General features: G+C 51.7%; 1 protein-coding gene across 1 annotated transcript; it reads right to left on the bottom strand.

Moving 5' to 3' along the window:
• Positions 1–1,633: 1,633 nt before the first annotated feature.
• Positions 1,634–3,769, bottom strand: LOC128950317 (pro-glucagon-like). Its single transcript, XM_054295198.1, has 3 exons — positions 3,675–3,769; positions 2,630–2,776; positions 1,634–1,817 (listed from the first exon to the last, which is right to left on the bottom strand). The coding sequence occupies exons 1-3, from the start codon at positions 3,767–3,769 to the stop codon at positions 1,634–1,636; spliced, it is 426 nt and encodes a 141-aa protein (XP_054151173.1).
• Between the last annotated feature and the right edge of the window lie 10,641 nt (positions 3,770–14,410).

Raw genomic sequence — 14,410 nt, 5'->3', positions numbered from 1 at the left:
TGGGCCTTCAGGAAGGAGAAGGGGCTGAAAAATGAAGTACGTTCTGGAGAAATGGAAAGTTGGGATTGGAGGAAGGAAGTGGCGGAAGGAAGTGGCGGAAGTGGCGGAAGTGGCGGAAGTGGCGGAAGGAAGGAAGGAAGGAAGGAAGGAAGGAAGGCAGGAAGGAAGGAAGGAAGGAAGGCAAAGACAACTCCATGTTTTGGGAGGATTTGATATTTCCTTGTGCAGGGGAAAACATCAGAGAGGGAAAACCTTCCAGAAATGGTTCCTGGAGCTGCTTTAGGGATAAACCCAAAATATCTTTGGAATGACCCAGAAAGTGAAATCTGACATCAATCCCCTCCCACTTCCCCCCAGGCCTTTCCAGAGAATTCCCAAAAGGAAATCCATGGGAATGGGAGCGACAAAGGCTGTAATCAGGGAATAAATCAAACAGGGAATAAACGAGGTGCTGACATTTTCTTTGTGTTGTTTTTGTGCTTGCTATGAAAATTCTGGAGTTGTTTCTCTTTCTGAGAGGTGGAAATTATTTTATTTATTTTATCCCAAGAGAGTTTGGGAACACTCTGGGCTGGAAATAAAACCAAGGGGGGAATTTTTAATTAAAAACATTATTTTATTTTTTAAAATATTTTTTATTTTAAATTTTATTTTAAAATATTTTATTTTAATTTATTTAATTTTTAGAATTTTATTATTCTGAAATTAATATATTTTAATTGAAAACTATTTCCAAATTATTATACTTTTATTTTTCCTGAATTATTTTATCTTAAAATGATTCTATTTTAAAAACTATTCTTTTTTAAAATTATATATTTAAAATTTTAATTTAATTTATTTCTCAGTGGAAGTAGCTGTGTCACACGTGTCCCCTGTGCCAACCCTGGCTGTGCTGGGACTCCAGGAATGCCCTGGAGAGGTGAAATTCCCCATCCGGAGCTGTTGCCTCTGCTGTGTTTCTGGGCTTTTTTTGGGCCCCCTTGCCCTGTAATTAATTAGAACTAAATAAACTCCAAAGAGGTTCTTTGGATCTGGGTTAAATTGGAATAATTTAACACCAAAAAGGGAATTACTGCAGGGTTTTTCTTAAATTTCTTTTGGCTCTGGTCAGTGTGGTCAGCCAGACACATCCTCATTGTCCCTTTTATCCAAAACTTGGGGAATTGAGGGGAAAATGCACCAAGATGGGAGTGAGAGGCTCAGAATCCCCTGGGACTGTGTGGGATCCTAGTGGGACACTTGGAGACACCAGGAATGAGCTGCAGGAGTGAGCAAAGGTTTTATTGGCATTGAGGGTAAAACGCAGGGAGAAGAAGCCAGAGGGAAATCCAGGCTGGAGGAACAGCTGATCCATGGGGACAGAGTTCAGGAGGAGCTCCCAGGGACCAGGGGCTGTGTCCAGGAGCTGCAGGTGATGGGTGAATCCTTCCCCTGGAGCTCCCAGGGACCATGGGCTGGGTCTGGGATCTGCAGGAGAAGGATTCAACCATCACCTGCAGTTCCCAGGAACCATGGGCTGGGTCCAGGATCTGTGAATCCTTCTTTGGAGCTCCCAGGAACTATTGGCTGGGTCCAGGAGCTGGGAATCCTTCCGCTGGAACTCCCAGGGACGATAGGCAGGGTCCAGGAGTTACAGATGATGGATGAATCCTTCTGTGGAGCTCCTAGGAACCATTGGCTTGGTCTGGAAGCTGCAGGTGATGGGTGAATCCTTGCCCTGGAGCTCCCAGGGACCATGGGCTGGGTCCAGGAGCTGCAGGTCATGGGTGAATCCTTCTGTGGAGCTCCCAGGGGCCATGGGCTGGGTCTGGGAGCTGCAGGTGATGGGTGAATCCTTCTGTGAAGCTCCTGATCCTGGTAGACGAGGAGAGGCCCAACCTTCCCACGTGGATGTGGCTGGAGAGCTGCTGCCTGGATTTTGTGTCAATTGTACCTTAAAAACAAACCCCAAAGAGCTTCAGGGAATGGAAACTCCTGCTAAAGTCAGGAGCTGAGAAAGGGCAGGGAGGGTTCCCTCGCTCAGGGAGGAGCTGCCCCTTGGGAATGGCTGGAACAGAAATGTCAGTGGTCCCAGGAGGGTAAGGCTGGAATGAGGAGGAAAATGTGAGGACAAATCACGGGGAGGACGAAACAGTCCCTTTCCATCCCAGAGTTCCAATCCCAGCACAAATGCCTCCATTTTCCTGACCTTATTACAAGAGACTGGAGGATCCTCAGGTGCTGCTGGGCAGTAGGAAAAGGGAGTCCAACCCTGCCTTGGCACCAGATCCATGGATTTCATGGAATCATGGAATGGTTTGGGTTGGGAGGCACCTCAAAGCTCATCCCACCCCACCCACTGCCATGGGAGGACACCTTCCTCTATCCCAGGGTGCTCTAAACTGACCCTGACAAGGGATCCACGGGCAGCCACAGCTGCTCTGGGAAATCCATTCCAGCCCTCCCCACCTTCACAGGGAGGAATTCCTTCCAATATCCCACCCATCCCAGCCCTCTGGCAGTGGGAGCCATTCCCTGTGTCCTGGCACTGCTCCAGCTCCCTCTGCAACTCTCCATGAGGATCAGGACTGGGGTGGTGGGTGGTTGTTTCCCAGCACAATCCCACCCCTCTCCCTGCTCCCAGCACCTCTTTGTGTTGATGAGCCAATGCACAAAGTCCTTGGCCTTCATCCTGTCCAGGTACCGCGTGAAGTCGCTGGTGAAGGTCCCCTCTGAGTGTCGCTTGATGTGGGACAGGAAGCTCTGGGAGTTCTGGGCTCCCAACAGCTTCCATCTGCTCAGGGTGGGAGGGGAAGGGAGGAAAATGGGGTTTAATGGACACCCCAGCAGGATCCTGCCCTCAGGAGATGCCCAGGGCAGGGCTGAGCCCCCCAAACCTTGTCCTGTCCCAGATCATCCCCCTCTTTCCTGCTTGGTGGATCCCAAACTCCACCCTGGCCCCTGCTTCCCCCATCAGAGCAGGAACGTGGGGCTCTCCAAGGTTTGCACCATCCCCAGCAGCTCCAGGGTGATTTTGGGTTTCACCACAGAGGGTTCCCATAGGACAGGTGCCATGGGAGCGCCAGCCCAGATGGGGCTCAGACCAGCCTGGCTGGCCTGGGGCAGGGTGTCTCTGCTCTGGGTGTCTTTGCTCTGATCCAGGCAGGAAATCCTGGGATTCTCTACAGGGAATGTCCCTGCCAGGAACTGCCCCGTGAAATTCCTGCTGCAGCTCCTCGGCCAGGCAGATCCCACTCGTGATCCCAGCCTGGTGTGGCTCCCCCAGTCCAGACCTGGAACTGGGGATGTTCCCTGTGATTTGTGGGATGTTCCCTGTGATTTTGGGGATGTTCCCTGTGATTTATGGGATTTGGGGGTGAAATGATGGCCCCATGAGGGGCTGCAGTTCTGGATCCCTGTGAGACATTCGGGCTCAGCCCAGGAGCTCTGGGAGCTGGGAGGGAATTTGTTTGGATCCATACAAAATAAACGGGAACATACAAGATGGATACATAAATGGGATCCATACAAAATAAACGGGAACATACAGGATGGATACATAAACGGGATCCATACAAAATAAGCAGGAACATACAAAACGGATACATAAATGGGATCCATACAAAATAATCTGGAATAGGGAGAGCTGGGACGGGAGTGGAGAGGGATAAGCTGCTCCCACAGCCCCGTACCTGGACAGCTCCTCCAGGTCCTTGGGAGCCACCTGCCCTCCGGCCGGGATGAGCACGGCGAGCACCAGCCCGGACAGGTACAGCCACTGCACCATCTGTGCTCCTGGGGAGGCAGAAACCCTTCAGGGAATCTCCTGGCTGCAATTCTCACCCCAAACCCTGCAGGAAGCCCTGGCAGTACAGCCCTGATCCCCTTGGGACAGCCCTGCCCGGGGTGTGGGCAGGATTGGGGTGACAAACCCACCCTCACCCTCCCCGTGGGCACATGGCACACAGAACAGCACCCAAAGATAAAACTGCAATGAATTTTATCCCAAACCTCCTTTTCTGTCTAGGGGTGACATTTCTATCCTGGAATTATCACCACAGTGCTGGAGAACTTTCCCACTGCTCGGAAAAGCGCCTTCCAGATGGGCAGGTTTATTCATATTTTACATTCCTTATTTTTGCTGGGCACCTCAGAAATTCTGCAGGAATAAAATGCCACCTCCCACCCTTTATTTGGAAAAACCAGACTTCTGCTGCCCATCACCAAATGCTCTCTTCACCTGGTTAGAATCCTTTGGAGACTGGGAGAATGAAGGGAGGGAGAGGCACCTACCTTGGGGATTGAGCTGCTCCTTCCACACCAGATCTGATTTTCCTCCTTCGAGCCAGTTCTGGCTGAACTCTTCTCCTCCCTGGTGCTTTTAAACTCGTCTGGAGGATGCCCAGAGATGACAGGTGGGTCACAGGTATCCTGCTTTTCCTCAGATGGGTCACTGTGAATCATTACAGCTTTTCTGGAGTGGGGCTACTGCAGACAATGTTCTTACTGGCGGATTTTCCAACTGACGCCTTCAATGAAGTTTTTTTTTAATTGTTGTTGCTGTTTTTCTTATATTTTCTTTTTTTTCTCCCCACTTTTTGGACCAAAGCAGTGACCTGTGGGTTTCCTCCTCTCAGGTGAGGTGACCCCTTGCTGGCACAGTATGTCCTGCACAGATTCCTCTGCCCACGGGCTCCCCTTTCCAGCACCTTCACTGGAGAAAACAAACAAGGAGGGGAAAAGAGCAAAGGCACAAACCAATGATTTGTGTCTCCAAACACTTCCTGCCGTGTGAAATTCCTGCTGCAGCTCCTCGGCCAGGCAGATCCCACTTGTGATCCCAGCCTGGTGTGGCTGCCCCAGTCCAGACCGGGAACTGGGGATGTTCCCTGTGATTTACGGGATGTTCCCTGTGATTTTGGGGATGTTCCCTGTGATTTATGGGATGTTCCCTGTGGTTTTGGGGATGTTCCCTGTGACTTATGGGACTTGGGGGTGAAAGGAGGCCCCATGAGGGGCTGCAGTTCTGGATCTCCGTGAGACATCCAGGCTTAGCCCAGGAGATCTGGGAACACCTGGAACTCATTGGTTCAGAGTTTTCCAGGGTGTCCCATAGGAACTGGGCTTGTTTGTTTCAAATCCTTGAATCCAGTGAAGGAAAAAGGAGAAGAGGAAAACTCAGGGCAACCCTAAAGAGCTGTGTCTGGGCCTGGAGGAGGGTGGGGGCTTCCAGGTGGGCCCAGGGCAGAGCCCTCAGCTCCCTCAAGAGCTTCTCCCCACCTGGGGGCTCTGCATTCCCAGTGTGGATGGCAGGAGGGGCTTCCAGGGCAGGTTTGGGATCTCTGGGGCGTTTCCAGCCAAGGAAGAATGTCCAGGGTTTGGTGTTTGGGGTCTGAATGTGCCTTTTCCCCCAGGCAGTGGGATACAAGAGCCAGTCCTGGGGAGCTGGGCCTTGTCTCCCACCAGGAGAGATGGGGGTGCAGGTGCCGATTTCTCTTTTTTTCCTCTTTCTCCAGAGCTTTCTGTGCTCTCCCCCCACCGGGACCTTTCTGCTCGTGCCTGGGTAATTATTGTCATTCCAGCACGGAGAGTTCTGTAATTACTGCCACTGTCAAAATAAGGTCGGTGTTTGGGGGACGCTCATCCTGATGAGCCTTTAATGAGGGCCGCTCGCGGCCTTTGGAGGGAGCCTGACATCCCCCGAGGGAGGAAAGGGGACATTAATTAGCTGGATCTCGGGAGGACAGGGCCAGCTCTGCTGCCCGTCACTCGGCTGGGATGTTTGTTATTAACGCCACCGAATTAGCTCACGGTGTCACCGTTTGCAATGTCCCCCGGCCCGGGAGGCCGCAGTGCTGTCTGTGGAGGTGGCAGCTCGGGGAGGGCAGATTCAGCTCAGCCCATGCTCCTCGTGTGGTTTTCTCCCCATGGATCCCAGTGCTGGAGTGAACTCAGGAAATGGGCTGTGGGGGCCCTCTCCCCACAGCCCTTTGGGGATTTTCTGCAGCCCTTTGGGACGTGGTGCTTCCCCATGCTGAGCAAACTCAGTCACGCTCCCTTTCCCAGCTGCATGGAGCTGCTGGTGGCTCTCCCGGGCTGCAGGAGCCCAGCAGGCAGGACCCTGAGCTTTGGGACCCTGCAGAGCTGAATCCATCCCGCTTCAGGACTTTGAGAGGTTTTTATGGACACCAGGTGGCAGCGTTTGTCTGTCTGTCCTTCCCTGCCTATCCCTCCTCTGCCCATCCTTCCTCCCCTGCCCTTCACCATCCTCGTCCCCTCCTCCTCCCTTCGAGGCTCCCAGAACTCCCGTCCTGCCCCTCCAAGGACCGGCGATTCCTCTTTTTGCGGAGGAGAGGCCCCAAGGGGGCTGCTTGGACATCCTGATGACATCACAGTGACATCACGGTGACATCACAGCCGAATTGGGACGGTTATGGTCAAACTCTGGGTCTGGGAGCATCCCCGGAGAAGCAGCTTTGAGGCTACCAGAGCATCGTGTTCTGATGGAGCAGGAACAAAACGCTGATGAGGGAAAACTCCTGGAATGTGTCCAGATACCACATCCATCAACTCTCATCCAGTCCCCATCCAGCCCTTTTCCCATTTTTCCCCAGGAGCTCTCATGAGGGTGAGCTGATCTCCCGGAGTGGGGAGAGGCAGGAGGAGCCAGGGCTGCTCCCATGGGGATGGTGGGACATGGTCCTGCTGGGACTGTCTAAAATCAAGCTGGGAACACGATGAGTTTGTCATGGAAGCACAGATGATTTGGGTTAGAAAGGACCTTAAATCCAATTCCACATCCCTGCCCAAGTTTATGTTTAAACCTGCTCTTAAATTTAACCCAGATTGCTGGAGTGGGGTCAAACCAGGGGATGCTTCATTTTGAGGGGATTTATGGCTAACAGGGAAGAATGAAGGCTTTGGCTTCCCCTTGGCTCCTCTGAGAGGCCTTTGCTGCCCACAGAGCCCAGCCCAGGCTCTCACCCAGGGCAGGGACTGGAGAACGTCCCCATCTGTCCCCCAGCCGTGGATCCAAGCCCAGGGCCCTGGGAATCAGCACTTTTCACCCCCATTTTCCCCTTGAAGAAGTTTGTGGCCTCCTCCTCCCCACCACAGCTGGAGATGCCACAGTGGCCAAGGCAAATCTGGCAAAAAAAAACCTCCTTGGGTCACTGGTTCCACCTGGAACCTCCCCTGTGACGCCGAGTGCCTGGGTTTGGTCTCAGCATTTTTTGGGCTGTTTTTTTTCTGTTTTGCTTTGCAGGTATTGAAGAGCCAAGGGAGGGGCCACTGCAGAGTGAAACTCTGTGTTCTCACCGGGTATTTTCGGTGAAGCCCTTTCTCTGAAGGGCTGGGGATTATTTCCTCTCCCCTTTGTGCCTGGGTTTTGGCAGGAAACATCTCGGAGTTGATGTCCCACAGGCTTGGTGCTAGGGAGGAGCAGTGGGGTGGGATGGGAAGCTGAGCTGGTGCCAAGAGTGGGACCTGATGGGTTGAGCTGTGAGAAGCCAAAACTTGGGCCCTCTCCAAAACCCAGCTCAGGCTGATCCCTGTGGTGGATCCCCATTTCTGATGGATTTATGACTCCTCTCACATTGCTGGTGACAAACTGGGTGAGGTCCCTCTTGTCCCCAGCTGCCAGCACTCTTCTGTCCCCAGGCAGCTTCCCTGAGCTCTCAATGTCATGATCCTGGACACTGGACAGGGGGCCAAGGACAGGCTTTGCCCATGGGAAACTTGGACATGAGCCTGGGGAGTTGGAAGTGGTTTCATCACTGGGGGTTGGAGCAGAAACCAGTTTGAGCCCATTGCTGGGTTGGGAGATGGGTGAGAAAATGGGATTTGCAGGTGAAACTCTTTGGGGTTGAGCATGGGGCTGTCACCCCTGGGACCTGGACACCGGCGGGTCCCCAGCCATGGTGACCCCTCTGCTGGTGTCCCTGCTCCTCCTCATCACTGGGAGCTGCTCTTTGGGGGTCACCTGCAGGTCAGGCTGGAGGCTCAGTGCTCTCACCTGGCTGAACTGGTGCATTTCACCTCTTCTGCTGAACCTTGGTGGGTGGAGCAGGGCGTGGGACACACCTGGCTGAGCCCACAGCGCCTGAAACACCTGGGGTCTGAGCCCTCCTTGGCTGCTCCTTCTGATCCCTGGCCCTCCCTGCTGGTTTCTCCTGCTCTCTGTGTTGGGGAAGATGAAACAGGAAAGCCTTATAAATATGATTGTCTGGCAAAAGATTTTGAGAATATGGAAACTATAAATGAGATTGAAATGAAAGCAAGCTTTGAGATCCTTCAGTTACTGAACAACTGGAAAACAATGGTGTGGCCAGCTGAAGGTAATCCCCTTTTGATGAAACAACACCCTCTGCTTGCAGACAGTCCATGGGTCAGAGGAGACCCTGCCAGCTTGGCAGAAGGGGCCCAAAGAGGAGTTTTTAGGGTTTAAAATGTAACACAGTATGGTAATGTAGTGATTCTTACAGGCTGTATGGAAATGCTATAGGATTTGTATCTTGTACTAGATTGGTTAGTGAGAATTATAATTTTCAACACAGAAGAAGATTTATTGTATTGGAACGGGAACTTTGCTCTCTTAGCTCTTGCCTCTTAGCTCTTGCTTTTTACTCTCTTACCCCTTTTACACTCTTATGCTTTTACTCTCTTACCCTCTCATCCTCTCTTCTCTCAGCCTGCTCTGAGCTGTGCCTGGCAGCTCCCAGCAGGGCCCTGCACTTGGCCCTTTGCAATAAACCCCAAATTCCATGACCTGGCTTCAGAGATCTCTCGTCTCCATCCGTCCTGACCATGCAACCCCCTGATGCCCTTACACTCTGGAGCTCCTCAGTGACCCCTGTTTCTCCCTGGATGTTCTCTGGTCCTCCTGGGTGGCCCCTCCTGCTCCCCGACCCTCCTGGGTGCTCCCAGCACCATTCCCTGCAGTGAAAGGTGGTTTCCATTATGGAGGAAAGACTTTTTTCGGTACCATCAGATGTTTTTGGGCAACCCTTGGGTGCTCTGAGCAGCCTCAGGCCCTCAGGGCCCAGCACTAGTGCTTACTGGGACCACACAGGAGCTGAACTGGGGCAGCTCTGAGCACCATCAGCTCTGAGCACAGGTTTTGAGGGCTGTGGGGTGGTTTTGGATGGCTGTGGGATGGTTTGGGGAGGCTGTGGATATTCTTAGGAGGTTATGGGATGGTTTTGGGCGGCTGTAGGATGGGTTGGGAAGCTGTGGGATGGTTTGGGAAGTTGTTAGATGTTTTTGGGTGGCTGTGGATGGTTTAGAGAGGCTGTGGATGTTTTTAGGAGGTTATGAATAGATCTGGGTGGCTGAGGGAGGATTTGGGGAGGGTGTGGATGGTATGGGAAGGGTGTGGAATGTTTTTGGGTGTCTGTGGGATGGTTTTGGGGGGCCGTGGATGGTTTGGGAAATGGAGGTTTTTGGGAGGTTATGGGATGGCTTTGGGTGGCTGTGGATGTTTTTGGGAGGTTATGGGATGGATTTGGGTGGCTGTGGGATGGTTTTGACCCTGCACCTCGGTGGTTACACACCTGCAGCCTCACAATGGCTGATCTTGGGGCAGGGTGGGGTTAATTCCCCCTCTTTGTCTGAGACAGAGGCAGATGGTAGTTAATGGTTTATCCTGGTTAAAAGTTTATTTCTGCTAAATGTCCCTCTGGCTTTGAATGTGGAAAAGCATCAGGGTTTTGTTTCCCTGACTCTTCTTCCTGCCCATAATTCTGTGGAAATCTTAGACACCCTCCCGAGGCAACTTCCCCTCGTGCACGAGCCAAAAACCTTCAGTGGAGTCTGCAGCAAATGTGGCCAAGGTTTTAATTCTCCTCTCTTGCAGGCTTGGGGATGATTAAACAACCCAAATACTCCTAACTCTGAAAAAAGCCCCGTATTTGGGCCAAAAATCTTCAATGCAATCTGGAGCAAATGTGGCCAAGGCTTTAATTCCCTTCTCTTGCAGGTTTGGGGATGATCAAACAACCCAAATACTCCTAACTTTGAAAAAAACCCACCTTATTAGGGCCCTTTTTTGGCTGTTTGCAGTGCTTTTAGCTGGGCATCAATCACCAGTAACGGCTGATGAAACCTGATGGGGCCGTAAATCTGCCCTGCTTTGAATTCAAATGCAGCAATTAATCCCGGGGGGTGTGGCTGCAATTAGATGACAAATTGTGCCTCCAGATTCACTTGCCTGCTTGGACAGCAGCCGCCCGTGTTTGCTCAGCCGCCGAGGCTTGGCTGCAGCTCCTGCTCTCCCCGGGGATGGGAATGAGCCCTGGAGCTGCAGCTGCACCATGAGGACCCTTCAGCCTCAGCCCCTTTACATGGAGATGGGACGTTCGGCTCTTTGGCTGCCTTGGATTGTCTGAGCCCTCCTGCTCCCAAGGTGCAGAAATCATCCAGGCTGGGAGAAAACCACCGAGAGCAACAGCAGCATTAACCAGCCCCCCAGGGGCCACATTCCTGCGGGTTTTGGACACTTCCAGGGGTGATGACTCCAGCACTGCCCCAGTGCCAGGGCTGGACAAACTTAGAGTGAGGAAATTTCCCAACCTGAACTTCCCCAGGCGCTTTATTCTTGTTCCTGTTTCCTGGGAGCAGAGCCTGAGCTGCCGTGGCTGTCCCCTCCTGTCAGGAGTTGTGCAGAGCCACAAGGTCCCCCCTGAGCCTCCTTTGCTCCAGGCTCAGCCCTGCCCAGGTCCCTCAGGAGTTCTCCAGATCCTTCCCTGGTGCTCCAGCCTTTCCCCAGCCCCATTGCTGGCTCTGGACTTGCTCCAGCCCCTCGGGGTCTTTCTTCAGGCCCCAGCCTGAGCCCAGGTTTCAGATCTAGCTGCAGGATTTATCCTGACCATCCTCAGACGTGGGGCAGGAGGATTTGGGATCCTCAGGAGCTGCCTCCACCTGAGACATTCCTGGCAGTGCCTGGTTTGGCTCCTTTGGGCTGGGTTTGAGACCAGAACTGATCCTAAACAGCATCAGCCACAGCTGAAGGAGCCCAGTGCTGGATTTGCTGCTGGATCTTGCTCCTGCCCATCCCGGGATGGCTCATCCAGGGGTGGTCTGGGGTCCTGCACGGCGTGGGGGTTGCTCCCTGCCCTGGGGGGGGGCTCTGGTTAAGTCTTGGGTTGCTGGTTGTTAATTGCTGCCCCGAGATGTGTAGGATTGTGACGGTGTTCACAGAGGTTTTTGGATTTGGGAAGAGACAAGGATCTGACTCCATGTTTCAGAAGGCTTGATTTATTATTTTATGATACAAATTTCATTAAAACTATACTAAAAGAATAGAAGAAATGGTTCTCATTGGAAGGCTATCTAAGAATAGAAAAAATGATAACAAAGGCTCTGTCTCCGACTCTCTGTCTGACCCAGCTGGGCTGTGATTTGCCATTAATTATAAACATCCAACATGGGCCAATCAAAGATCCACCTGTTGCATTCCACAGCAGCAGATAATAAATGTTTACGTTTTGTTCCTGAGGCCTCTCAGCTTCTCAGGAGGAAAAATCCTTAGAAAAGGATTTTTCATGAAAAGATTTCTGCGACATAGGATGTCTCTGTTTCGGCCCACACAACTGAGGAACGAGTCTGGACTCTTCACTTTTCGGTCTTGAGGTTGTTTATTAATTCTTATCTATAAAATTTTCTTTCTGCCCAGCCGAGATCTGCTCAGCAGGGCAGCCACAGGCACTCTGTGTTGTCCTTTTATACTGCAAACTACGTATAACATATTTACACTTAATGCCCAATACCTATCACCTATGTTAGACAGTGCACTTCTACTCTAAACCAATCCCAAAGTGCCAACATCACTGCAGAAAATGGAGAACAAGAAGAAGAGGGAGGAGAAGGACAGGACAAGCCCACATTCCTCCATCATGCCTCCTGATCCCCCATTCTAAAAACTCCAAAATTCTACATTTTCACCATGTGATTAATTCACTATCATTCTACTCAAACTCTTGTGGCTTGTAACTCCTCACACAAAGCTGGCAATTGTTTCCAGCCCGTGGGGTGGTGTTAGTTTTTTATACTAAAATCTATGTGTACAATATTTACACTTAATGCCCAATACCTATCACCTATGTTAGACAGTGCATTTCTGTTCTAAACCAATCCCAAAGTGCCAACATCACCCAGAAAGTGGAGACCAAGAAGAACGGCTGGACACGCCCAAGTTCCTCCATCTTGTCCCCACAACCCCCATACCAAAAATCCTAAAATCTACATTTTCAGCTTGTGATCATTTTATTATCATACTATTTAAAATTCTGTGACTTTCAGGTCCTCATACAAAGTTGGTAACTTGCTGCAGGCATCAAAATCAAATCCCCAGGTGTTTTGGGCTGCGTGCCAGGGTCTCTGAGCCCCCCAACTCTGGACACCCAGAGGGATGCACTGAGTTCTGACAGTTAACCACACTGAGACCTTGTTCTGCTGCACCCGGGGCTCAGGGTGGCTGCTGCACGGAGGGGAGCTCTCAGTTTCACCCCTGTTTCCATGGAAAGAAAGGAGCACCTGGGGTTTGGATGGTGCAGGAGGGATGAGCAAAGCCCAGCACAGCTCTGCTGCTGCAGAGAGAGAGAGAGCCCAGCTCTGCAGCTCAGCTCAAAATCCAAACACAATGTGGCAAAAATCCAGGGCAAAGCCGTGGAGATGCAAGCCCTGATGTCAGCAGAGGGATAAGGTTGTGTTTGCACACCCAACACGCTTTTATCCACTGATTAACTGTTCCTACAGGGCTCCTTTGCGAAACACACCAGTGGTTTCTGTTCCAAGAGATAAGAAAACAAGCTCAGTTTTATATGCCTTCCCCATGAGGGTGATAACAGAATTTCAGAATTCCTGTGGACTCTGATCTCCAAACGGGGGGCTCCCAGTGAGGCAACAATTGGCTGTTGGGATAAGTAGCTTATAAATAAGGAATTAAAATAAAAAGAATGGAGGAAGAGCTCATTTTCTTTGGTTGCATGGCAGGGAACCAACTGCTCTGTCCCCAGAGAAACCAGCTCCTGGGCAGGAGGGAAAAATCCCCACTGATAAAAACTGGAAGATTTGCTGGGGAAGAGGAATTGATTTATTTTTTTCTTTCTGACTCTTTAGAAAAGGCCGATTGTGCTGGACATTTAAGTTTGTTTTCATCCCCATTTTTAATCCTGGCTGCACAAGAGGGCTTTATCCCAACCTGCAGCTGCACCTTGCTTTGGGCACAGGAGCTCCTGTGGCCTTTGCCAAGCAGGATTAATGTCAAGTGGCAGAGCCGGGCCTGGATCCTGGAGGCCTCGTGCCAGGGGATTTATTTGGTTTATTTTGCGGGTTCCTGGTGATTTTTCAGGGGTTGTTTCTGCCATGGATCAGGTCCCAGTTTTCCTGAGTGATTCTGTGCATGGAGAGGACCCTCGAGGTCTTGTCCTCCTTTTCCTGCCCATCCTGGGGCTGGATGGAGGCGCCGAGCTTGGAGAGCTCCTATTGTGGAGGAACCGAGCCCAAAGCCTGGCTGGAGCAGCTGAGGCAGCTACAACACATCACCCCAGGGCTGCAGTTTAACAAAGCTGAGTTCAATCCCCTCCTTGCCTGCTGGGTTCTTGCTTTCTCCAGCCTGGGAAACCCTCTCAGCTCCAGAGCTGACCTTTCCCAACAAAGCCCCTTTGTTAGGCCAAGCTCGGGCCTGCAGGGTGCCTTTATCTTCCCTCCTTATTACCCTTGATTTTTATTGATGCCATCACCAGCAGCCCTCAGAGGAGCCGCCTGGACTTTGTTTGGAGGGTGATTAAGAACAAACAGATCCTGGAAAGCCGAGGCAAAACCTTGAGCAAGAGGAAACTTGGCAGAGGGAAGAGCCGCGCTGCTGGCAGCGCCAATGAACGGAGTCCCCGGGGAGGAACCTCCATTTCCATGGGGTGCTGAGGCTCAGCTCTGGGAAGGGTGGTTTTCCCTCAGCGGGGGCTGTTTTGGGAGGGTTTTCCTGGCCTCCTCTCCTGCCCCCACGGCAGTCCCAGCAGAGGGCAGCAGGACATGCCCTTGGCACCCTTGGCTCTCCCAGAGCACCCAGGGCAGGGGGACACCTGTCCCCTCCTGGTCCCCACCTTGGGACACCTGCTAAAAACTCCCAGCTGCTCTGGCTTGAAGGCTGAAGGGGCTGAAGGAGTTGGAACTTATTAGAGTTGAGTTGAGACTTATTAAAAGCTAAGTTGGGACTCATTAAACTTATTGGGATTTATTAAAGTGGCATTTTTTGGGCTGTAGGAGTTGGGACTTGTTAAAGTTGGGACTTATTAAAGCTGGGAGTTATTAAAGAGGTTATTACTGGGGGGCTGTGGGAAGTGTTTAGTGGGAACAGAAGCACCTTTGGAGCTCCTCTTGCCCTCCCTGCTCTCTGGACATCTCCGGCCCTTCGCCTCCTCAGTGTCCTGGG

This window comes from Melozone crissalis, unplaced genomic scaffold (assembly GCF_028551555.1).
Source record: "Melozone crissalis strain CALT ecotype California unplaced genomic scaffold, PUWL_Pcris_2 ptg000537l_1, whole genome shotgun sequence".
Lineage (NCBI taxonomy): Eukaryota > Metazoa > Chordata > Aves > Passeriformes > Passerellidae > Melozone > Melozone crissalis.
The sequence above is the reverse complement of the archived record's forward strand: the minus strand, read 5'-3'. Positions and strand labels throughout refer to the sequence as shown.

Coding starts and splice junctions, on each gene's coding strand:
- LOC128950317 (XM_054295198.1), bottom strand. CDS start 3,769: ATGGTGCAGTGGCTGTACCTGTCCGGGCTGGTGCTCGCCGTGCTCATC. Junction 2,777..3,674: donor GACCTGGAGGAGCTGTCCAG/GTACGGGGCTGT, acceptor CACCCTGAGCAG/ATGGAAGCTGTTGGGAGCCC. Junction 1,818..2,629: donor TGGCTCATCAACACAAAGAG/GTGCTGGGAGCA, acceptor CATCACCTGCAG/CTCCCAGACCCAGCCCATGG.